Source organism: Clinocottus analis, unplaced genomic scaffold (genome assembly GCF_023055335.1).
Source record: "Clinocottus analis isolate CAN_PGR_092001 unplaced genomic scaffold, fCliAna1.0.p SCAF_11, whole genome shotgun sequence".
NCBI lineage: Eukaryota > Metazoa > Chordata > Actinopteri > Perciformes > Cottidae > Clinocottus > Clinocottus analis.
The window spans coordinates 20,579,004-20,603,788 of record NW_027175832.1 but is presented as its reverse complement, the minus strand read 5'-3'; the positions used below and the strand labels follow the sequence as shown (position 1 = coordinate 20,603,788).

Genomic DNA, 24,785 nt, shown 5'->3' with positions numbered 1-24,785 from the left:
ACACCTCATTCAGAGTATCTGTTTATCAAGTTATCCTTCCTCTTAACGAACGATAGCGAAGTAATAGGAGCTACCGTTGTCTGTGTTTTGAGATAGTTTGTTAGGTGTTGCTCAGCATTAACGCCATTTTAAGATATGGAACTTCAGTCCCTTTAATGCATCACTGTGACAACATTTGATGTTGGCAGCACACAGGTGACTCATATGACCTCATTAGTGCCGTTTATCACACAGACAGGAACAGACAATTTTATTCTCTTTTTCCATCTCTCTTCTGACCTTTAACACTTTTCAGCATGTAATTTTCCTTTTCTCTATTTTCAGCTACGTTCAGCTATATTCAGCTATATTCAGAAATGTTTTCAAATATTTCAGCTTCAAGCTTTTCAGCATTCCAACACATTTTCAGCAGGAAATGCATTTTCTAGTTTCCTTTGTTAGAAGTTGGATTTCTTTTTTTCAAAGTCTCCAGGAGCTCCATCAGAGGGCCAAAGAGCCTCCTGGCTGTCCCAACTCAAACATCCCTATTCCGTTTGTATGAGCAGCAGCCAATGAGAGAGCTCTAATTCGACAGACCAGCAGAGAAGTGAAGTGAGTCGAGTTGAGCAGAGAGAGTCTGACTGGACGTTGTTACTGGGAGGTGGAGTGGAGAGGAGGAGGAGTTCATGTAGCAGTCGCATACAAGGACATCAAGAAATATGATGAATCTTGGACATTCGATTGTGAAAAGAACAGTTACAACAGTGTCAATACTCCCGTCTCTGGTCCTCAGTCCTCCAGGATTGGAGTGTACCTGGATCACACTGCAGGTGTTCTGTCCTTCTACAGCGTCTCTGACACCATGACTCTCCTCCACAGAGTCCAGACCACATTCACTCAGCCGCTCTATGCTGGACTTTCATTTTGTTGCTATGCATCCACTGCTGAGTTGTGTAAACTGAAATTGACAGAAATCATGTGAGGGTTAAACTCTTGAACTCATTCAGTCTCCATGTTTGTTGCTGAGAGTTGATTGTTGAGGCGTTTCTTCACTGCCCAGAGATCAGCTGTCAATCAAACATTGTGGGCGGTGCTTTGACCTCTTCTCATGAGTTGTTGTGTAGATGTTTGAGTTCCTGTAGGTGGCGCTCCTTCCTGTGTGTGTTTAGTCATGGAGGCTCTCACTGTCTGAATATTTCTATTGATGCTTTTATGTTGTTTCTCTTCCACTGCATGTTTCTGAAGAGAGAAAGCAGCAGACCTTCATTTATTCTACAAACTTGTTCTATTTATGTTTTTACATCTTTCTGTTTGGCAGACCTATGATGAATAAACAAACACAAACAAAGTATTGTCTTCTTGTCTTCATTTCAGGCTTTCACACAAAGCTGATGTATAAAATATGAAAGATGAGAGAATAACAGACTTCATGTTTAGAGCAGAAGAGTGTTGATCATTCAGCTATCAAACACCTTGTTGATAGAACACAGAAAATATTCTCCCCAAGAAACTTCCACAAGGTTTTTTAACACTTGTAAAATCCTACTAGTTTTATATGATATTTTATATATACTTTTCCTTATATTTTATATATATAGTATATCTGATATTTTATGTATGTCATATGTTTTATATATTTTTACACATTTTATATATGATATATATATGTTATATTTGATATCTTATATAACATATATGCACATTTTATATTTTTAATTATATATATTTAATTTTATATTTTACACTCTATATTTTATATTTTAAACATTTTTCATATTTATATATTTTATATATTAGATTGTATACATCTTCAATTGTATAGATTATGTGTTGTATATTTAATTGTATTTTATATATTTTATATTTTATATTCATGCTGACCGCCTGGGGGACCCGGAAGCCGCTGCTCCATCTTATGCACTTCATATCCCAGAGTCCTTCGCGACCGATGTTTTCCTTTCCGGTCCACGCGGTCCCTCTCTTCATATTCCGGCTGCCAACATCCGGTCCGGAGCTCGCGGAAGGGAAGCGGACGTCTCGCCTGCTGCGTTGAGGTTGAAGCCCGCAGACTGAACCCCCAGAAGCGGCCCGCGGCTCAGCGGCCACTGGAAGCCGAGGAGGAGCGACTCTGAGCGGCGAGACGAGGCGAGAAGACCGCGTCGGGCTGCGCGAGCTGGTGGTGACGTCACGCGTGGAGCCGCTGGGTAAACTCCGCCATTGTGGCGTCTCACAGCTGATCGGTGGTGTTGTTGGACACGTTCCTTCGCGTCGTGGGTCCGTGTGTGCTAATGAACTGTTGTGTAGCTGTTGTGTTGTTGTGTAGCTGTTGTGTCGTTGTGTAGCTGTTGTGTCGTTGTGTAGCTGTTGTGTTGTTGTGTAGCTGTTGTGTTGTTGTTGTTGGCCTCCTCTCCGCCTCAAGGCACTTTGCGTTTCAAATCAGAAATTTTTTAAGCTCTGACGTAATAATGTAGTCTCGCTCACCCGCAGAGACATTAGCATGAAGTACATTTACAAGTACTATCTCAAATATCGAGGTACTTTATGCTATAGTATATTCTCCTGATAAATGATTATATATGATTATTATTATTGTTATTATTGTTATAGGTCAGTGATCAGCTGATCAACATGTAAGTGGTGAAAACATGAACGCATACTTCTGTTTTATGATTTTGAATGAGTACTTTTACTTCTGGTATTCTAACCTCTGGTATTTATTTGAATGCTTTTGTACTTTTACTCAACTCATAGCAGTATTTTTAGCTGTAGTACCACTTGAGTGAAATATCTGAATACTTCGTGCTTTCACTTTCTTCAGCACGCTTTCGATTTATTACACAACTTCCTGTTTTCTCGGCGGTGACCCGTGTTGACCTCTGAAGGAATCTCATGATTTATGTTATGTGTTCATGTTATTGTGGGTCTGCACCTCAATTTGTCTTGTTGTCCAGAGACAATAACACGGGTCTTTATTAAATATAGTTTCTATAACTCAGTGACATCACTACAGGACTCACTCTCCGCTCCTGCAGCAGAAATGTTCTGTTTTGCTTCTTTGTCGTTCAGTTTGTCGTGTGTGAAGCGTCTTTCAGTGTTCAGAAAAGAGCCGAGTCCCTGAAACCACGACAGCGTCTCAATGTTTTCCTGGTGGAAGGTCAAAGGTCACTCTGATCCCTCTCGCCCCTCCCTCCCCCCTGCAGATGCAGTGATGTCATCGACCTCCACAGAGCGAGTCCCCATTCTCTAAAGCCGTCCCGCGCCGATGACCCGCCTCCTCTGACGCCACCTTCTGTTGACCGGCGGGGCGGGGCTGGCTTGGGAAAGGCGGAGCTTCAGCTCGTGGCGTTAGTGGTGTTACTGGTGTTACTGGTGTTACTGGTGGTGGCCAGAGATGGACAGCCGATGCAGCAGCAGTGCTGACTCCCGGCTGGCGGGCCGGGGGCGGGGCTCCGTCAACAGCATGCCGCTCTACGCGAGGGTGGAGTCGTGCGACGCCGGGGAGAAGAAGTGCATCTCGGACGTGAGGAGGACCTTCTGCCTCTTCGTCACCTTCGACTTCCTGTTCATCACCTTGCTCTGGATCATAGAGCTCAACGTGAGTTTACCTGCGCTCGGGTGTCGCCTGACCACGCGATCACATGACCATGTGACCATGTGACCATGTGACCATGTGACCACGCGATCACGTGACCATGTGACCATGTGACCACGCGGCGCCGCGTGAGAACAAAGGTTTCAGTTGGCGTGTCGACGCTCAACAGGAAACGAGTGACGTCGAGGTCATTGTAAAACTTTGAGCCCTGAAGGAGGAAGTGGTTTATTTACTGCAGCACACATTCCCAGAACACTCCAGCTTCAGAGCACACACACACACACACACACACACACACACACACACACACACACACACACAAACTGTATTTGCAGGAACACTATGTGTTGAACTTTTGCTCCATTTTGGAAACTTCCTCTTTTAACTGTAACGTTGACCACGACAGCTGACCAGGTCCTAGCTTTGTGTATATATATAAATATATATATAAATATATATATATATATATATATATATATATATATATATATATATATATATATATATATATATATATATATATATATATTCCCGTTGTGTGCAGGTGAACGGTGGCATCCAGAAGCAGCTGGACATTGAAGTCCTGCACTACGACTACCGCGCCTCCTTCTTCGATATCTTTGTAAGTTGTTTATATTTTACAGGAGAGAGAAACAAACGAGACGATACTTTATCGTAATGTTTACACACATAAAATAAGCTCATTAATTTACTCCCCCTCCAGCTGCTGGCTGTCTTCAGGTTCTCCTCCCTCATCCTGTGTTACGCCGTCTGTAAGCTGCGTCACTGGTGGGCCATCGCAGTGAGTTCATCTGGTCTCTGCTGTTCTCTGGGCTGCCAGCGGAGGGCGCTGCAGAGCGATAGTCATACTTTATGTACTTTATGTACTTTGTATGAGCGTCTGTGAGTTTGTTGTTGTTTACCTGGATGTGAATGTTGTGTTTCAGGTCACGACAGCGGTCAGCTGTGCGTTCTTGATCGTTAAAGTCATTTTATCAAAGGTGAGTCATTAAATATGTGATATGAAAATATATATTATTATTATTATTATTTTATAACAATATAAAATTCTGAATTGTTGTTATTTATGATCATTTCATCTTTAAATGTAAAAGTTGTATAAACAAAATGATCAGAGATATATTTTGATTTATTTATTTATTTACTCATGAGGCACTGCAGTGATTCTACTGTGTGTGTGTGTGTGTGTGTGTGTGTGTGTGTGTGTGTGTGTGTGTGTGTGTGTGTGTGTGTGTAGCTGCTCTCTCAGGGCGCGTTCGGGTACCTCCTCCCCATCATCTCCTTCGTGTTGGCGTGGATCGAGACCTGGCTGCTGGACTTCAAGGTTCTGCCTCAGGAGGCCGAGGACGAGAACCGTGAGTACTGAGAGTACTGAGAGTACTGCGAGTACTGCGAGTACTGAGAGTACTGAGAGTACTGAGAGTACTGAGAGTACTGAGAGTACTGAGAGTACTGAGAGTACTGCGAGTACTGAGAGTACTGCGAGTACTGCGAGTACTGAGAGTACTGAGAGTACTGCTAATAGTGAGAGTACTGAGAGTACTTCTGCACTGCTAGAACTGCAAGTACTGCTGTACTCCGAGTATCCAGGAGGAGAAGTATTTAAGTTGTTCTTTAATTCAACAAAAAGAACTGTAAAGCGGCAGAAAAGTGAAGTATTAGTACCTCAAAGATTATTACTTGATATGGAAGGAAAAATATTAATATACAAGTATTTTATGCTTAAAGCTGTTTTCACTACAGAAGTCCTTAGAACACATTTCAGACCCTCATAAATAAATAATAATCATATTTCCTGGGGAGTGCAGTCAGTGGCGTTGTGCGCTCCAGGGGGCGGGGCTTAGCCGAGGGTCAATCACTGCTGTGACGACTATTCCCTTTTTTATTTTCCTTCTGCTCGTCAGAGATCTCGTTGTTGTCTGCCACCGTTTAAAGCTCGCGTGGCTCCGCCCCCTCGTGTGTTTCAGGGTATCAGTGCATCGCCGACGCCGCCGAGCGAGCGCCGCTCATGTGCCCGGGTCCTCTTCTGTCTGACGGACAGTTCTACTCGCCGCCGGAGTCCGTGGCAGGTCCGTGAACTCTCTCTCTCTCTCGCTAACGTGCTTTTCCTAGAGGCGACGTGTTCGTTGCGTCCGTCCAGCTGCTCGGATATGAGATCTGGTGATGAGAACCGTGATGAATGAATGGCGAGGAGAAACCAAACGATTGTCTTCTCGCCGCTTGTGTTTCCGTCTCTTGTTCAGACTCCGACGAGGACCTGGACGACAAACACGACCCGGAGGTCGGCCTCATCCAGCAGGTGATGTGACAGGTGAGGCGTCAGCGTCACAGGTTTTATTTAGGATGGTGTTCAGCCGCAGGCGTATGGAAGCCAATTCACGCCAGTAAAATATATAAATAAAATTAAAATCTAGCTGTGATAATCAAAATATCCCCACGGTGAGTCATATTTATGAGATGAAAAGTCATTATTATTAGATAGGAAGTCAAAATTATGAAATAGTAAGTAGGCATGTTCTTCAGTGACACTCTGTTTTTTATGGGTTTTTTTATGTCGTCTTCCATACAATAAAGCAGAAATAACAGGAAGAAGAAAAAAGTTACAAATTAATAGACTAAGCTAAAAAAAAATTTTTTTTAAATGTATGTTATTATTACAGAAAAATCTTTTCTTGTAATGTAAAAAAATGGCCTTTCATATTAATAGTAAATGTGCATGTGCTTAAGTGTTTATCTTCCATACAATACAGCGCAGATAATAATAATAATAATAATAATAATAATAATAATAATAATAATAAGAAAAGCTACAAATAAATAGACTAAGCTAAAAAATAGGAGAAAATAAATGAATCTTTTATTCTAACATCTGAAATGTTATTTTTTACTGTCGGGAACGAGCTTCCATAAATCCTCATCATGGTCTTTTCTCTTGTTTCCTCCTCAGCAGCTCCTCTGACCAGGTTTCCCTCCGGCTCCCGTCGAGCTGCTGAGGAGGAGGAGGAGGAGGAGGAGGAAGAGTCTTTGTGTTCGTTCATCGCCTCCAACGCGTCCGCTGAGTCAGAGCCGGCGTCCTGCAGCAGGCGGGGCTTCAAGAGCAACGTCCGTACCGCGACCTGTTGACGTTCTGGGTTCATTTCCTTTCTTTTCCTCACGTTTAATAAACTCTGGAGCGAAATGATCCACTGAGAAGAATTTTGATTCGTTGTATTTCAGTGCAAAATGTTTTTAAAAAAACCTTTATTTTGTTTTCCTGATGGAATCGCTGATGGTTGTTTCACACGCTGTGAGGTCAAAGGGATGAAGAGGAGCTCGTGTTTCCTCGATGTTCGGCCAGTATCGAGCGTTTCAAACTAAAATAATGTTTATAATAACTGAGAAATGCACGTTTGACGGCTTGAGAAGCGACGTGCATGAAAACCTGCTGCCTTGAAAAGAGAGAAGAAGAAGAAGGAGAAGAAGAAGAAGAAGAGAAGCTGCTGGTGTGAGTTAACATGGTTGTTGTGCGTTTATCTTCCTGCATGCCTTGCAAGTTTTGTTTTTATGGAAAAGCTTTGTCTAAAATAGATTCATTAAAATGTGAAATCTTGTTTGTTTTTTCTTCCATATTTAGTGTAAAGTTCTCAAGCAGAAATATGAAAACTAGAATAATAACTGATGTTGCTGCTTTAGTTTTATTACTAGAACTGGTTTCAACACAATTTTTGAATATCTACACTAGTTTATCTGACTTTTCAACATAACATGAGATTGAATTAAAATGCATAAAACAATTAATATTGATTAGTATAATAATGATTATTATGCATATAATTAATATGCATGCAATAATATGAATATAATCATTATACCACATATAATAATTAAGATGCATATAATAATATGCATATAACAATTAATATGCATACAATAGTTAATACACAATGCATAGAATTAAGATGCATATAATAATTAAGATGCAGAGAATCAAACCCACAACCAGCAGCTTCTGGAACAACGCTTTATTATTATTTTCACATTTCTTTATTGACAGAAGTCGCTCGTCCACACATCTTCAAATAAATACAATACTGATGGTTCTTTGCATTTGTTCTTTTTTGAAAGAAAAGAAGTCAAACAGAGTATTCTAGAAGCTCGTCTGCTGCAGACGCTGTGAACGAGGAGGATGAAGACGTTCAGACGAGGAAGAAACACGAGGAAGAAACACTGGACTCCAGCTGCAGGACGGGCCGAGCCGCGGCTGCAGGACGGGCCGAGCCGCGGCTGCAGGACGGGCCGAGCCGCGGCTGCAGGACGGGCCGAGCCGCGGCTGCAGGACGGGCCGAGCCGCGGCTGCAGGACGGGCCGAGCTGCGGAGCCGCCGCTCTGAGTTCAAACCATTAAATGTCCAAATTCTCTCTTTTTTCAGCTTAATGTTGCAAAAGAAACCATGAAGTCAAAAAACACTGGTTTGTTTGTTCTGAGGAGCAAATGGACACGAAGCAGCTCTGTTTACAGCAGTGACACAAACAGGATGCAGACGTTGTTGTTGTTGTCGTTCATGTCACTGAACGAGGCCTCAAAGGGTTAAAATGATGTTCTATGTTCCCCTTAATGTCCACACATCCGATTAAAAGCATCAATCAACGCTTTAACGGAGCTTCAACCCGCCGACAACCGTGGAACCGAGTACGACGATGTTCATCTGATCATAACTATGAACATCCAGCATGATGTGAACCAGATTCCCCATAAAGCCTCCTGGAGCGTCAATAAGACCTTTATGAAAGATTAGGACCTAAAGAATCAGAACCTGCAACTAAAATCACAATAAAACAAAGTCTTGTCCTGTTAGGAAGGAGTTTCAGTCAAAACACTGTCGTTCGGTGTAAAAATGGAAAGGTTATGTATTTTATGCCAAAAGATTGTCTGAATGGGGCATGCTGGGTATTAAAATGGGCGTGGTTTCCAGAAGGTGAAACCTTGTGACTCACTGCTGCGTGTGAAGAATGAAGGAAACATAAGAAACATAAAACCAGATCAAATGTTTCAGAAATGAAACAAAAAAAAACTTTTAACAGAAAAACAAAAAGATCTTTTGATTGAACAGGAAAATAATACAAAACCATAAATTAATATTGAGATGTAAATGCACATTACAGTCGTTTTAGAGGAACATTAATGTAGTTATAGATTATCCTGTTTTCCAGATCAGGAACAATTTGTTTGAATCAAACAGTAAAAAACTGTCTCCAGCACTCAGCTGGTTTCATCTTCTATCATCACTTCATAAACATAAAATAAATAAACGTTAGCTTTGAGACGCTGCAGCGCGCTTCCTCTTCTCTCTCTTTGCAAGTTGTTCTCTAAACAAAGACATCAGGAAGTGATCAGCACATGACCCCAAAGGAAAAGGTCCAAACGTCTCAAATGTAAATAATAATACTGATAATAATAATAATAATACTGATTGTCTGAGACACAAAGGGACTCGTGTCTCCTTAACGTCGTTCTGCTGCTTGTTGTTGGTTTAATGTCACATTGATCCTCTCGTTTGTTCCATTCAGAGCCAAATACAAACAAATAAACAAACAAACACCCTTATAGAGTCTAGAGGGCGATGCTGCGTGATGCCTCTAGAGGGCGATGCTGCGTCACGCCTCTAGAGGGCGATGCTGCGTCGTGACGCCTCTGGAGGGCGATGCTGCGTGATGCCTCTAGAGGGCGATGCTGCGTGATGCCTCTAGAGGGCGATGCTGCGTCACGCCTCTAGAGGGCGATGCTGCGTGATGCCTTTAGAGGGCAATGCTGCGTCACGCCTCTAGAGGGCGATGCTGCGTCGTGACGCCTCTGGAGGGCGATGCTGCGTGATGCCTCTAGAGCGCGATGCTGCGTCACGCCTCTAGAGGGCGATGCTGCGTCACGCCTCTAGAGGGCGATGCTGCGTCACGCCTCTAGAGGGCGATGCTGCGTCACGCCTCTAGAGGGCGATGCTGCGTGATGCCTCCAGAGCGCGATGCTGCGTCACGCCTCTAGAGCGCGATGCTGCGTCACGCCTCTAGAGGGCGATGCTGCGTGATGCCTCTAGAGCGCGATGCTGCGTCACGCCTCTAGAGCGCGATGCTGCGTCACGCCTCTAGAGGGCGATGCTGCGTGATGCCTTTAGAGGACGATGCTGCGTCACGCCTCTAGAGGGCGATGCTGCGTGATGCCTCTAGAGGGCGATGCTGCGTGATGCCTCTAGAGCGCGATGCTGCGTGATGCCTCTAGAGGGCGATGCTGCGTCACGCCTCTAGAGGGCGATGCTGCGTCACGCCTCTAGAGGGCGATGCTGCGTGATGCCTCTAGAGCGCGATGCTGCGTCACGCCTCTAGAGGGCGATGCTGCGTCACGCCTCTAGAGGGCGATGCTGCGTGATGCCTCTAGAGGGCGATGCTGCGTCACGCCTCTAGAGGGCGATGCTGCGTGATGCCACTAGAGCGCGATGCTGCGTCACGCCTCTAGAGGGCGATGCTGCGTCACGCCTCTAGAGGGCGATGCTGCGTGACGCCTCTAGAGGGCGATGCTGCGCGATGCCTCAAGAGGGCGATGCTGCGCGATGCCTCAAGAGGGCGATGCTGCGTCACGCCTCTAGAGGGCGATGCTGCGTCACGCCTCTAGAGGGCGATGCTGCGTGATGCCTCAAGAGGGCGATGCTGCGTGATGCCTCTAGAGGGCGATGCTGCGTGATGCCTCTAGAGGGCAATGCTGCGTCACGCCTCTAGAGGGCGATGCTGCGTCACGCCTCTAGAGGGCGATGCTGCGTGATGCCTCAAGAGGGCGATGCTGCGTGATGCCTCTAGAGCGCGATGCTGCGTCACGCCTCTAGAGGGCGATGCTGCGTGATGCCTCTAGAGCGCGATGCTGCGTCACACCTCTAGAGGGCGATGCTGCGTCACGCCTCTAGATCGCGATGCTGCGTCACGCCTCTAGAGGGCGATGCTGCGTCACGCCTCTAGAGGGCGATGCTGTGTCACGCCTCTAGAGGGCGATGCTGCGTCACGCCTATAGAGGGCGATGCTGCGTCACGCCTCTAGAGGGCGATGCTGCGTGATGCCTCTAGAGGGCGATGCTGCGTCACGCCTCTAGAGCGAGATGCTGCGTCACGCCTCTAGAGGGCGATGCTGCGTCACGCCTCTAGAGCGAGATGCTGCGTCACGCCTCTAGAGGGCGATGCTGCGTGATGCCTCTAGAGCGCGATGCTGCGTGATGCCTCTAGAGGGCGATGCTGCGTCACGCCTCTAGAGGGCGATGCTGCGTCACGCCTCTAGAGGGCGATGCTGCGTGATGCCTCTAGAGGGCGATGCTGCGTCACGCCTCTAGAGGGCGATGCTGCGTCACGCCTCTAGAGGGCGATGCTGCGTCACGCCTCTAGAGGGCGATGCTGCGTCACGCCTCTAGAGGGCGATGCTGCGTGATGCCTCTAGAGGGCGATGCTGCGTGATGCCTCTAGAGCGCGATGCTGCGTGATGCCTCTAGAGCGCGATGCTGCGTCACGCCTCTAGAGGGCGATGCTGCGTCACGCCTCTAGAGGGCGATGCTGCGTCACACCTCTAGAGGGCGATGCTGCGTGATGCCTCTAGAGGGCGCTGCTGCGTCACGCCTCTAGAGGGCGATGCTGCGTCACACCTCTAGAGGGCGATGCTGCGTCACACCTCTAGAGGGCGATGCTGCGTGATGCCTCTAGAGCGCGATGCTGCGTCACGCCTCTAGAGGGCGATGCTGCGTGATGCCTCTAGAGCGAGATGCTGCGTCACGCCTCTAGAGGGCGATGCTGCGTGATGCCTCTAGAGCGCGATGCTGCGTGATGCCTCTAGAGGGCGATGCTGCGTCACGCCTCTAGAGGGCGATGCTGCGTCACGCCTCTAGAGGGCGATGCTGCGTCACGCCTCTAGAGGGCGATGCTGCGTCACGCCTCTAGAGGGCGATGCTGCGTGATGCCTCTAGAGGGCGATGCTGCGTCACGCCTATAGAGCGAGATGCTGCGTCACGCCTCTAGAGGGCGATGCTGCGTGATGCCTCTAGAGCGAGATGCTGCGTCACGCCTCTAGAGGGCGATGCTGCGTGATGCCTCTAGAGGGCGATGCTGCGTGATGCCTCTAGAGGGCGATGCTGCGTCACGCCTATAGAGGGCGATGCTGCGTCGTGATGCCTCTAGAGGGCGATGCTGCGTCACGCCTCTAGAGGGCGATGCTGCGTGATGCCTCTAGAGGGCGATGCTGCGTGATGCCTCTAGAGGGCGATGCTGCGTCACGCCTATAGAGGGCGATGCTGCGTCGTGATGCCTCTAGAGGGCGATGCTGCGTCGTGATGCCTCTAGAGGGCGATGCTGCGTGATGCCTCTAGAGGGCGATGCTGCGTCACGCCTCTAGAGGGCGATGCTGCGTCACGCCTCTAGAGGGCGATGCTGCGTCACGCCTCTAGAGGGCGATGCTGCGTGATGCCTCTAGAGGGCGATGCTGCGTCACGCCTATAGAGGGCGATGCTGCGTCACGCCTCTAGAGCGCGATGCTGCGTCACGCCTCTAGAGGGCGATGCTGCGTGATGCCTCTAGAGCGCGATGCTGCGTGATGCCTCTAGAGGGCGATGCTGCGTCACGCCTCTAGAGGGCGATGCTGCGTCACGCCTCTAGAGGGCGATGCTGCGTCACGCCTCTAGAGGGCGATGCTGCGTGATGCCTCTAGAGGGCGATGCTGCGTCACGCCTATAGAGCGAGATGCTGCGTCACGCCTCTAGAGGGCGATGCTGCGTGATGCCTCTAGAGCGAGATGCTGCGTCACGCCTCTAGAGGGCGATGCTGCGTGATGCCTCTAGAGGGCGATGCTGCGTGATGCTGCGTGATGCCTCTAGAGGGCGATGCTGCGTCACGCCTATAGAGGGCGATGCTGCGTCGTGATGCCTCTAGAGGGCGATGCTGCGTCGTGATGCCTCTAGAGGGCGATGCTGCGTCGTGATGCCTCTAGAGGGCGATGCTGCGTGATGCCTCTAGAGGGCGATGCTGCGTCACGCCTCTAGAGGGCGATGCTGCGTCACGCCTCTAGAGGGCGATGCTGCGTCACGCCTCTAGAGGGCGATGCTGCGTGATGCCTCTAGAGGGCGATGCTGCGTCACGCCTATAGAGGGCGATGCTGCGTCACGCCTCTAGAGCGCGATGCTGCGTCACGCCTCTAGAGGGCGATGCTGCGTCACGCCTCTAGAGGGCGATGCTGCGTCACGCCTCTAGAGGGCGATGCTGCGTCACGCCTCTAGAGGGCGATGCTGCGTCACGCCTCTAGAGCGAGATGCTGCGTCACGCCTCTAGAGGGCGATGCTGCGTGATGCCTCTAGAGCGAGATGCTGCGTCACGCCTCTAGAGGGCGATGCTGCGTGATGCCTATAGAGGGCGATGCTGCGTCGTGCCTCTAGAGGGCGATGCTGCGTCGTGATGCCTCTAGAGGACGATGCTGCGTCGTGATGCCTCTAGAGGGCGATGCTGCGTCGTGATGCCTCTAGAGGGCGATGCTGCATCGTGATGCCTCTAGAGGGCGGTACCGCTCCACCCCCTGACCGCTGGCTTCCAGTCGGGGTTCTAACCCTAAAACAGACCCTACCGACCTGTCGTAGCACCGGGTCATCGGTTCACAGCTCAACGCGCAGAAGAGATTCACGTTTCCATGAAGTCTGTTTTCATTTTGTCTCCTTGAGAAAACTCTAAAGATGAAGAACGAACAGACGGAGGCGGAGCTGAGGGATCTGACTCCTCCTCCTACAGGTGTGTGTGTGTGTGTGTGTGTGTGTGTGTGCGGGGGGGAGGGGAGGGGCTCCAGTGTGTTTGCAGGGATACTATACATGTGAGGACCGCGGTGACAGAAGGCACATATAGCCGAGGGGGGGAGGGGTTAAGCGGTGACACCCGGTCGCTTTTCAACATTTTCACCAAGCTAAAAAAGAAGCGTGTCGTTCACGTGTTCAGAGGGTTCGGATCCCCGGACCCGTCCCACCGCCGCAGAGCCGGAAGGTTTCTGAATCTTATATTTTTTCCTTCGCTGCAGACGGGAAGCGACGGGACGAGAGCCGGACGCCAGCGGGCGAGACCGCGTCGTCGCTCCTCTTCCTCGTCCTCTTCCTCCTTTAGACTTTGACTGAAACGTGTTCCAGCGAGCGCGCCGCTGCCGGTGGCGGCGCGGCCGCAGGCGGCGGCGGCGTTATTGCTTTCATCTCGTTGCCGGGGCAACTCTGGGTGCTGACGCCGCGGTTGAGCGGGCCGGCGCGCGGCGGCGCGTTAGCGTGCTGCGCGCCGCCGCCAACGCCAGCGTGGTCGGCCCGCGGGATGTTGACCGGGCAGGAGCGCGTGCGGGCGTGGCCCTTGTGGCCGCCCGGGTGGCACACCAGGCCGCCCACGGTGTCCACGGGCGACAGGTGGCGCTTCAGCCAGCGCTCCACCCGCTGCTCCTTGTACTTGATGGAGTACCAGGTGAGGAAGATGAAGAGGAAGCCCACGCACTTCAGGCTGGCGGCGAGGCCGAAGTACACGAAGCGCAGCGAGGTGACGTCGTACTCCCAGCAGGAGCCGTGCACGCCGCAGTCCTGCTGCCACAGCATGCAGGTGGTGTCGATGACGGCGCCGAAGTAGATGGGCGTCGGGATGTAGGCTGAGAGGAGAGGAGACGAGGAGAGGAGGCGAGGAGACAGAGGAAAGAAGAGCGAGAAGAGAAATGCATTTCCATGACTTTGAATACATTTTTTATGATATTTAACCAAATTTCATAAATTTCAAACCACATTTTCATAACTTTTAATCATATTTCCAGGACTTAGACTTTTCAAGGCCTGGAAATAACCATGTTAAACTCCATGACTCTTCCAGGTTCTCCATGAATCCTGCGATGTGACCTCAGAGCATCAGAACTAAACGCCGTCTGCATCTACTTCCTGTTTCTCACCCAGCGTCCTGAGGAGGACGAACTGCATCCCCAGAGCGAACGGCCTCTCCGGCTCCGCGACAGACCTGCAGACGCCACAAGAGCATGAAGGTCACGAAGGTCAAATAAGGTCATGAAGGTCACATAAGGTCATAAAGGTCGGCGGGCGGAGGAACTCCACGTCGACGGCTTCTCAGACGTACCGCAGCGTGACGATGATGGCGGAGGGCTGGGCGCAGGCGGTGATGAGCGTGACGATGAAGAGGAAGATGAGGAAGGGCACCAGGGTGCTGCAGCCGCGGTTGCACTTCCCCGCCACGGCGTGGCCGTTCTCGTTCAGGTACGTCTTGACGATGACGAGCTGCAGCTGGTTGCCGCCCTGACCGCCGGACGACGGCGTGATGACCTGGCGGCTCTGGACGCAGGCGCAGTCCGAGTAGTTACGGATCTGGAGGAGGGGGCGGAGTCAAGAGGAGGGGGCGGAGTTAAGAAGACAAAAAAAGCTTTCTTTGCTTTCTCACATTTCTTATGAAACCACGTTTCAGCCAGTGGAGTAAAAAATATGATGAATAAATATAAAAATTGAGCTGTGATAATATAATTTGTCATCTGTGCTGTATGGTGTGGAAGATAATAAAAAGAAGAAGAAAAATTTGAAAATTTGTTGAGTTATTCAAAATAATTGCTTTAAATGTTTTTCTTCTTTCTCATAATTATGACTTTTTATCTTATATATTATAACTTATTATGGGGAGATTTATTTTTAATATATATATATATATATATATATATATATATATATATATATATATATATATATATATATATATATATATATATACCAAATTTAGTTTCCCTGCTTTCTCTTTATGGAAGCACATTTTTTCTGCCAGTGGAGTAAAAAATATGAATAGAAATAAAAAATTGAGCTGTGATAATAGAAATAGAAAAATATTTTCCCTAGCTTAGTTTTGGGGTATGGTATGGAAGATAATAGAAGAAACATTTTTTAACTTTTTATCTATTTCAAGAGAATTTTTTTTTTAAAAATCAAGGTTTTTTTAAAAAAAATTTAAAAATTATTTCAACATTTTTCTCATAATTGTGACTTAAATGGTGAGATGTAATGATCAAGCTAAATATATATAATTGTTACTGGAGGAAAAGGGCTTCCACAGCTTCTGGCACCAGCACTGAAACTTGAAGCTTGACGTTCTTGATCAGAATCAGAACCTTTTATTCAGGTTTGTTTACGCTAACGAGGATGTTTCCTTGCACAACATTAGACGAGACCATCATCATCAACAACAACAACAACAACAACACCAGTGCAGTAGATGCTGAACGTGACGCGCTGCCTCTCACCCCGCTGCTGTCGTTGGCCACGCTGCTGCAGCCGGCCAGGCAGGGGTTAAAGTACGTGATGCCGTCGGAGCCGCACACCGGCGCGTACTCGTGGATCTTACAGCCGCAGTTGACGTTGCATCCTCCAGTCAGGTTCCTCTGCGTCATGGTGAGCGTCGGCCTGCACACAGGAAGAAGCTCTTATAGCGTTCGTCATTTTAAAAGCTGCAGGATGTGAAGATCACCAGCAGCCAGAGAACAAAGAGTCTTTACTTTGTCTAGACGACTACAACTCCCAGGGTGCATCTCTGCAGAGAAACCTGATAAAACATTCAGCGCTCGCTCTTCACGGAAACAAAGGAAGCAAAAGAATTGGTGATAAAGAAAAGTGTTGGAAGGATGAAAGATACAAGAGGAAATGAGGAGAGGAGAGAGGGATGTGGAGGAAGAGAGAGACAAGAACGAGGGATTAGAGGGCAAAGAGAAGAAAGAATAAAAGAAGAAGATGGAGGAAGAGAAAAAGAGGATATTGAAAGGAACAAACAGATGAATCAACAAAATAACAAAGAGAGAATTAGAGCCACAGAACTAAAGATCAAGAGAGGCGGGCAGACTGAAAGAGGAAACAACAACAACAACAACAACAACAACAAAAAGACCGGAGGGAGAAACACGAGAGGCGCTCGGCCAAAAGGAGTTCTCTTCCAAGCTGTTCTTGGACATTTTCCATCGATGCCGTGCGATCGCTCTCGGGGACACGGCGTCCCAAAAAGAAGAGAAACGCCTGACATACTTCTATACAACCAGAGGAGTCGCCCCCTGCTGGTCAGGAGAGAGAACCCCCTCCTCCCTCACCCGGTGGTGTAGGGGATGTTGATGCCTCCCAGGTTGATGCTCTCGCAGCCCACGATGAACAGCGTGGAGAAGCAGAGCAGCGAGACGCCGCTGCAGATCATGGCGAGCTTGGCCGACTCGCGAGCGCCCAGCTTCAGCTTCTTGATGATGTAGCCGCCCAGGACGATGCCCACGCCGGCGCTCGGCACGATGATCACACCTGGGGGGGAGAAAGGTGCATATTGGGGATTCAGAGAACATCTTATATTAGCGTCTTACAGCTAGTGGTGTATGCTAACACCAGAAGGAAACGCACACCGACACAATTTGCATATGTTCAATTCCAAGAGGAAACCTTGATAACACGCCGTGAGGTTGCATGCTCCTTTAGCATTTACGCTCCTTTAGCATGCATGCTCCTTTAGCATTTATGTTCTTTTAGCATGCATGCTAAAGGAGCATGCATGTTCCTTTAGCATGCATGCTCCTTTAGCATTTATGTTCTTTTAGCATGCATGCTAAAGGAGCATGCATGTTCCTTTAGCGTGCATGCTCCTTTAGCATTTATGTTCTTTTAGCATGCATGTTCCTTTAGCATGTATGCTCCTTAAGCATGCGTGCTCCTGTAGCATGCATGCTCCTTTAGCATTTATGTTCTTTTAGCATTTATGCTCCTTTAGCATGCGTGCTCCTTTAGCATGCGTGCTCCTTTAGCATGCGTGCTCCTTTAGCATGGGTGTGCATGCAGAGTGATGCACTCAGTCCTCCGGCTCCCAGGTGACTTTCTTCATTATTAATGTGTGTCTGGGTCGGCTGCTCTAAGATTAAATAAATAAATAATTTTAAAAACAGCAGAGCGGTGCTGAACAGACAGAAAATAAAAGTCCTGGTCGCTGCAGAGACATTCAGGCAGCTTTTTGTCTCACATTGCTCCTCATTGAATCAGCTCCTGAATGTAAGCGCTTTGTGAAAAGGAGGACAGGAAGTGATGCGCTGCGGCGGCTCACCGGTGTAGATGCTGGCGCTGGAGGCCGGGATGCCGAACTGGGACTCGATGAACTTTGGGATGAAGGTGATGAACGCCGTGACGATGGCGCTCTCCGCCGTGTAGGAGAGGCTGACGAAGAGGAAGGTCACGTTGCTGAGGATCCTCATGGCTGCTTTGGGCATGTCTGGAGGAGGAAGAGGAGGAGGAAGAAGAGGAGTGTGACAAACGTTAAGAGAGACGTCGGCCAGCTGGCCTCGTATACTGTCGTTTAAAGAGAAAAGAGACGGTGATGTCATCGCCCCGCGTACCTTTGATGTCCCTCCCGAAGCCCATGGACGAGGACACCGCCTGGCTCTTGCCGTTGCTGCTCTTCTCCTTGAGGACGTCGTCGTCGCCGGACAGCTCGTCCAGGCTCACCTTTTTCCTCCTCTTCTTCTTCTTGTGTCGGGGCGGCAGCTTCTTGGGGAAGGTGAACATGGGGAAGATGACCAGCAGCATGGCCACGGCACACAGCAGGAAGCCGCTCCACCTGGACGGAGGAGCCACCAGACACTCGTTAGATAACCAACCGGCCTCTTCAGCCTCGTGTGGAACCACCGGTTCACTCATTCACCGTCACCGAGGACTCATGTGGGCTCGCGAGTGAGTCACTGCTCCGCCGTCAGCTCAGAGCTGCAAATAGACGAGCAGCCGTCTGGTACGGACGCCAGATACCAGGTGCAAGGACCAGGAGACCAGAACATGCATCCTGTGCATTGAAATGAGCTGGATGAATTCTATAATCACACTTCCATCACACGAATAAAATAATAAAAGAGCATATTCTGCATGAGGCTGTTTTAACGAGGTTTAATGATTTTAGTTACAACTCAAAAAAAAGAGGAAAAGAGGACATCGTGCATTCCTTGGGGACTATTTTTCGTGGCGGATGAATCTCCAAACTGTTCTCACCAGTTGCCGATGAAGCGGGGGTCGCTTTGATCGATGGTGACGGCGGTCTCGGGGTCGACGTAGAAGCCGATGAGGACGCCGCCCAGCAGGTAACCAGCAGCCGGACCCAGAGCTCCCATCACATACATGATGGCTGAGGAGAGAGAGCAGCTTTAACATGAAGCATGGGCTTCTATACAACCAGAGGAGTCGCCCCCTGGTGGTCAGGAGAGAGAATGCAGCTTTAACACATGAAGCATAGACTTCTATACAACCAGAGGAGTCGCCCCCTGGTGGTCAGGAGAGAGAACGCAGCTTTAACATGAAGCATAGACTTCTATACAACCAGAGGAGTCGCCCCCTGGTGGTCAGGAGAGAGAATGCAGCTTTAACATGAAGCATGGGCTTCTATACAACCAGAGGAGTCGCCCCCTGGTGGTCAAGAGAGAGAACGCAGCTTCCTGGACTGTCTGCGTCTTATGAACATGATTTCATCAACATTTGTCTTCTCGTCAGCCTCCATGTCTTTAACAAACTCAACGCCTAACTTTAACCCTCAAATCTACTAACTAATCTAGCTTTACGTGTGTGTGTGTGTGTGTGTGTGTGTGTGTGTGTGTGTGTGTGTGTGTGTGTGTGTCATGTGTGCAAATCATATGACCGTGTAATAAGCGCCCTGCTTCAGGCTGAGAATACCGTTTCTCCAATTAGAGGGAATTATCATCTTAAAGTTCTTGGCTCGGGTTGAAAGAAGAGAGAATCGGTGGCGTGACTTCACCCTCAGAGCCAGATGAACGTCCAGCTGTCAGAGAGCCGGGGCTCATGGGTTCATGGCAGCAGGAGGTTTCAACAACGCCTCATTCACAAATTATAATCACCAATGTTTTGCTTTTCAAAATAAAACGACAAATTGCAAGTGATGCATCAACAGCTCTCGTTGCCGACTGAGAGAACAATCACATCTTCTGCTATTTATGGAAATAACACACGCTCATCTGGTTTAGGAACTGTATTAATTATAACGCAGGGAGGATAAAGCATGACAGGTCATAACACCTCTCTGACAGGTCATAACACCTCTCTGACAGGTCATAACACCTCTCTGACAGGTCATAACACCTCTCTGACAGGTCATAACACCTCTCTGACAGGTCATAACACCTCTGTGAGGTCATAACACCTCTCTGACAGGTCATAACACCTCTCTGACAGGTCATAACACCTCTCTGACAGGTCATAACACCTCTCTGACAGGTCATAACACCTCTCTGACAGGTCATAACACCTCTGTGAGGTCATAACACCTCTCTGACAGGTCATAACACCTCTCTGACAGGTCATAACACCTCTCTGACAGGTCATAACACCTCTCTGACAGGTCATAACACCTCTCTGACAGGTCATAACACCTCTGTGAGGTCATAACACCTCTCTGACAGGTCATAACACCTCTCTGACAGGTCATAACACCTCTCTGACAGGTCATAACACCTCTCTGACAGGTCATAACACCTCTCTGACAGGTCATAACACCTCTGTGAGGTCATAACACCTCTCTGACAGGTCATAACACCTCTCTGACAGGTCATAACACCTCTCTGACAGGTCATAATGACTGCGTGGCTTCAAGAGCTTAAAATCAACAAGCAAAACGCTCGTAAGCTTTCAATCAATTCAACATAAATCAAAAGCATGAATCAGGATCAGGAGGCTCGTCAGATCTTTTACACAAACACAAACTGCAGCTGCACCTTGTTCATCCAATAGAGAGAGAGAGAGAGAGAGAGAGAGAGAGAGAGAGAGAGAGACACAGAGAGAGAGAGAGAGAGAGAGAGAGAGAGAGAGAGAGAGAGAGAGAGAGAGAGAGAGAGAGAGAGACAGAGAGAGAGAGAGAGAGGTGGGGGAGGGGAGTCACATGACTTGGTGTTTGGGGAGACAGACGGGCAGCTGAGGTCAGGCCGGGCGAGATGGAGACACAATGAACGGCGATGGGATGTTTTTATGGGATGTTTTCATATTTAATCTCACTTCCTGTCCGGTCGTCTGCGTTTCACGTAGCGGCCAACGACTCGACCGCCGGCCGCAGATCAACGTTTACCTTATTTATTTCACACATTAACCGAGCGCAGCTTTTGTGGCGTTTTCTCTTTTCTTTGAGTCACATTGTTCAGTCTGTGAACTGGTTTCTTCATCAGAGAACCTGAGACCTCTGGGAGCAGGACCAGAAGCATGAAGACCAGACTGCTGAGCGGAGCTAAGCTACAGTCATGTAAACTATTCCAATCAAGAGTTTATTCATCAATTACTTGACAAACACTGGACTCTACATACCCAACAGTCTGGATACAGTCGGCTATGTAGGAACTATATTTGGGGAAAAAAACTATTTCTTTGTCACGTGAATTCATAATTTCATACTTTGTACAAGATCTGGTTCAAGCAAACGGTTTATTCAAGGATTTAAAAATAATACATTTGGGATTTTTGTTTTATTTGACGATGATGATGAACAGTAAAGTTGTGACGGGTATTTATTTTAAAAAGGTTAAAGGGATTCCTCAGAGCAAAGAGACTCACGAGAAGACGATTTAAAATAAAGGAATAGTTGAACAGTGGCTGAGAGCAGGACACTCTGTTCTGCTGCAGATTAAGCTCCATTTCCCACAATGCAACGCGAGGGCTTCTCTTCGCCCTCTAAAAAGACGCGACCTTCAAACTCCACGACCCCGATTTGTAACGGAGGCTTTCCATGGAGGAAATAAACCGAGGAGCCGATTCCCAAAGCGGCTTCATTACGCAACACCACTTCATGGCGCTCAGTCTGGACCCGACGCTCACAGAATGAACACAAACGATGACTCAGACGAGTGAATACACATCTTCAAAACAAACGAGGAAAGAAATGAGAGGAAATAACACAAGTAGTAAACTCATTGGGTCTACGGGGTTAAAACGGTTCAAAACAAGCGGTGACCTCCAGAAAGACCACGTTGAGGGCTGGTTGTTTGCGGTTGTGTTAATAGTCTCAACAAATGTTAAATAACTAGAATCACAGTCTTGGGCAACGCATGCCGAACACAAACTGCCCCGTTGAGCAACATATTGCCTCCAAAACGAAATATGTCGCTCTGACGGCGGCCAAACAGAGCGACTCTTATAGAGGTCACAGAGCAACCATGAGCCCAATTATTCTAATGGAGGGCTGGTCTCCTTCAGGCCAAACCTCATGTATAACCTCATGAATACATTCATATATAACCTCATGTATAACCTCATAAATACATTCATATATAACCTCATAAATACATTCATATATAACCTCATGTATAACCTCATAAATACATTTATATATAACCTCATGTATAACCTCATAGATACATTTATATATAACCTCATAAATACATTTATATATAACCTCATAAATACATTTATATATAACCTCATGTATAACCTCATAAATACATTCATATATAACCTCATAAATACATTTATATATATAACCTCATCTATAACCTCATAAATAAATGTATATATAACCTCATACCTCATATAAAACCTGATGTATAACCTCATGTATAACCTGATTTATAAACTTATATATAACCTCATATATAACCTCATACCTCATGTATAACCTCATGTATATTCCCTCATATAACCTCATATAAAACCTGATATATAAGCTCATATAAAACCTAATATAACCTCATGTATAACCTCATGTATAACCTCATATAAAGCCTCGTATAACCTCATATATAACCTCATGTATAACCTCATACATAACCTCATACATAACCTCATGTATAACCTCATGTATAACCTCATATATATAACCTCATATAACCTCATACATAACCTCATATATAACCTCATGTATAACCTCATGTATAACCTCATGTATAACCTCATGTATAACCTCATGTATAACCTCATGTATAACCTCATATAACCTCATACATAACCTCATATATAACCTCATGTATAACCTCATGTATAACCTCATGTATAACCTCATGTATAACCTCATATATAACCTCATATAACCTCATGTATAACCTCATGTATAACCTCATGTATAACCTCATATATAACCTCATATAACCTCATATAACCTCATACATAACCTCATGTATAACCTCATGTATAACCTCATGTATAACCTCATGTATAACCTCATATATAACCTCATATAACCTCATGTATAACCTCATGTATAACCTCATGTATAACCTCATGTATAACCTCATACATAACCTCATGTATAACCTCATACATAACCTCATGTATAACCTCATACATAACCTCATGTATAACCTCACATAACCTCATGTATAACCTCATATATAACCTCATGTATAACCTCATGTATAACCTCATGTATAACCTCATGTATAACCTCATGTATAACCTCATGTATAACCTCATGTATAACCTCATATAACCTCATGTATAACCTCATACATAACCTCATGTATAACCTCATGTATAACCTCATATAACCTCATATATAACCTCACATAACCTCATATATAACCTCATATATAACCTCACATAACCTCATGTATAACCTCATGTATAACCTCATATATAACCTCATATATAACCTCATATAACCTCATGTATAACCTCATATATAACCTCATATAACCTCATGTATAACCTCATATATAACCTCATGTAACCTCATGTAAAGCCTCTCATGTCGGCTACGGTGAAGCAAAGGGCCGAGACGCGAGTGGGCCGTGGTACAAATACTTAACACCACTTTTATCTTCTAAAAAGAGGAGAAATGCAGTTCTTTGTGCGCTCTAGATTCGGGCTCGTCGTGGTAAATAACGGGATGAAGCACTTCTTTGTCCCCCCGTGTTCTCTGAGGCGAGGCGGCAGACAGACACAACAACTTGTGTTGTTCACTGAAAGAGTCGCGTTTGAACCTCCCACTGCGTTTGCCTTGTGTTCATGTTCCACCTCCACCAGAGGAACCAGACGAGGCCTTTACGGGGAAGAGATGACCAGACCAACGCATCGGTTGCTTTGGCGCGCTGCAGGTCTCCCTGCAGGCCGGAGTCACACCGGCAAACAAACACCACGCTGCAAAGCATTCCTTTAAAGAAAAGCACCTGAGAGGAACTTTGAGCTCGTTGCAAACTAAAGATCTTCAGAGGAAAAGACAGACATGCTGCTTCAATGGAGCCAGACGGGTGGAAGCGAGCAGCAGTTGGATGGATGTGGCTAAAAGATAAAAGGCTCTGCTCGCCCCGCCGTTGTGTCCTCGAGCAAGGCACGAGACACAAAGCGGATTTATGTCAAATTTATATGTTCGCCTCGTGCATTTACGACCCGGAGGTGTGCGGTCGACCCCGTGACCTGCAGGCTCCTGGAAGGCGACATCGTACCACCAGCCGGCTGCTCCACAGATCAACCCCCCCCCCCTCCCACCTCCACCCACACCTCCACCAGGAATGCACATAAGACCCCCTCCCTCCTCCCTCCCTCTCTTTCATAACCTTCGCTCTCATTTCTTGGTTTAATTCGGCTTTTCCTTGTTTGAGTCCACTGGGGCGAGAACTGAGAACCTCAGGGGGAGCATGTGGAAGAGGAGGGGGTGGGGGGAAGGGGTTAAAGGTCACACCGTCGACATGGAGGCCAAACAACGGGCATTCATCCTGACGTGCCTTTGAGCAAGGCACTGCAGCGGGCCGTGACTTCAGACGCATCGTCAAGCTGCAGAAACGCTTTCCAGGGGCTCGACCCACCAGACACCTGGAGGAGGCGCTGGAGAGCCGAGCGACATGTTTTATAAGAAATCTGATTTCCTTTATTTGTCGAGGCATAAATAAATATCTAAATATCTCTGATCGTCGTGGACGCCTGACCTCTGACCTCTTGGTTGTCACACTTCATTCAAACATGTTTGATGTGATACACAAAGCACGTCAACATGGAGCTCTATGGAGAGCGCCTCAAGTGGACATGAGAGGAACTGCAGTATTTGTAACACTTCCGCACCGGCTTCAATTCTCAACACCTGAGGGCGACGCCGCTAGCTCCCTGCTGCAGCCAGCTAGCTCCCTGCTGCAGCCAGCTAGCTCCCTGCTGCAGCCAGCTAGCGCTGCTGGTGCTGCTAGCTTCCCAGTCAGTGACTTCAGATGCGGCGGCGCTAGCTGGCTACAGC

General features: G+C 47.5%; 2 protein-coding genes across 3 annotated transcripts in view; one reads left to right on the top strand and one right to left on the bottom strand.

The window, feature by feature from the left end:
* The first annotated feature begins 1,980 nt into the window (after positions 1-1,980).
* stard3nl (STARD3 N-terminal like) lies at positions 1,981-7,151 on the top strand. Of its 2 annotated transcripts, none has more exons than XM_068571092.1 (9): positions 1,981-2,183; positions 3,180-3,574; positions 4,116-4,193; positions 4,296-4,373; positions 4,519-4,572; positions 4,830-4,947; positions 5,560-5,661; positions 5,836-5,903; positions 6,543-7,151. In XM_068571092.1, exons 2-8 carry the CDS (start codon positions 3,371-3,373, stop codon positions 5,898-5,900), a joined length of 699 nt encoding a protein of 232 aa, XP_068427193.1. In that variant the 5' UTR covers positions 1,981-2,183; positions 3,180-3,370; the 3' UTR covers positions 5,901-5,903; positions 6,543-7,151. The 2 variants fall into 2 exon arrangements, with proteins under 2 accessions (XP_068427193.1, XP_068427192.1); XM_068571091.1 differs by having other exon boundaries at positions 6,540-7,151.
* Positions 7,152-13,123: 5,972 nt separating this feature from the next.
* slco5a1a (solute carrier organic anion transporter family member 5A1a) overlaps positions 13,124-24,785 on the bottom strand; it is a 14,314-nt gene continuing 2,652 nt past the window's right edge. Inside the window, exons 3-10 of the mRNA XM_068571090.1 lie at positions 18,629-18,761; positions 17,986-18,206; positions 17,697-17,861; positions 16,711-16,909; positions 15,877-16,036; positions 14,715-14,959; positions 14,533-14,597; positions 13,124-14,241 (exon numbers count right to left, since the gene is read on the bottom strand). Coding sequence (XP_068427191.1) covers positions 13,721-14,241; positions 14,533-14,597; positions 14,715-14,959; positions 15,877-16,036; positions 16,711-16,909; positions 17,697-17,861; positions 17,986-18,206; positions 18,629-18,761 — 1,709 coding nt within the window. The 3' untranslated portion in view covers positions 13,124-13,720. The remainder of the gene's footprint in view (positions 14,242-14,532; positions 14,598-14,714; positions 14,960-15,876; positions 16,037-16,710; positions 16,910-17,696; positions 17,862-17,985; positions 18,207-18,628; positions 18,762-24,785) is intronic.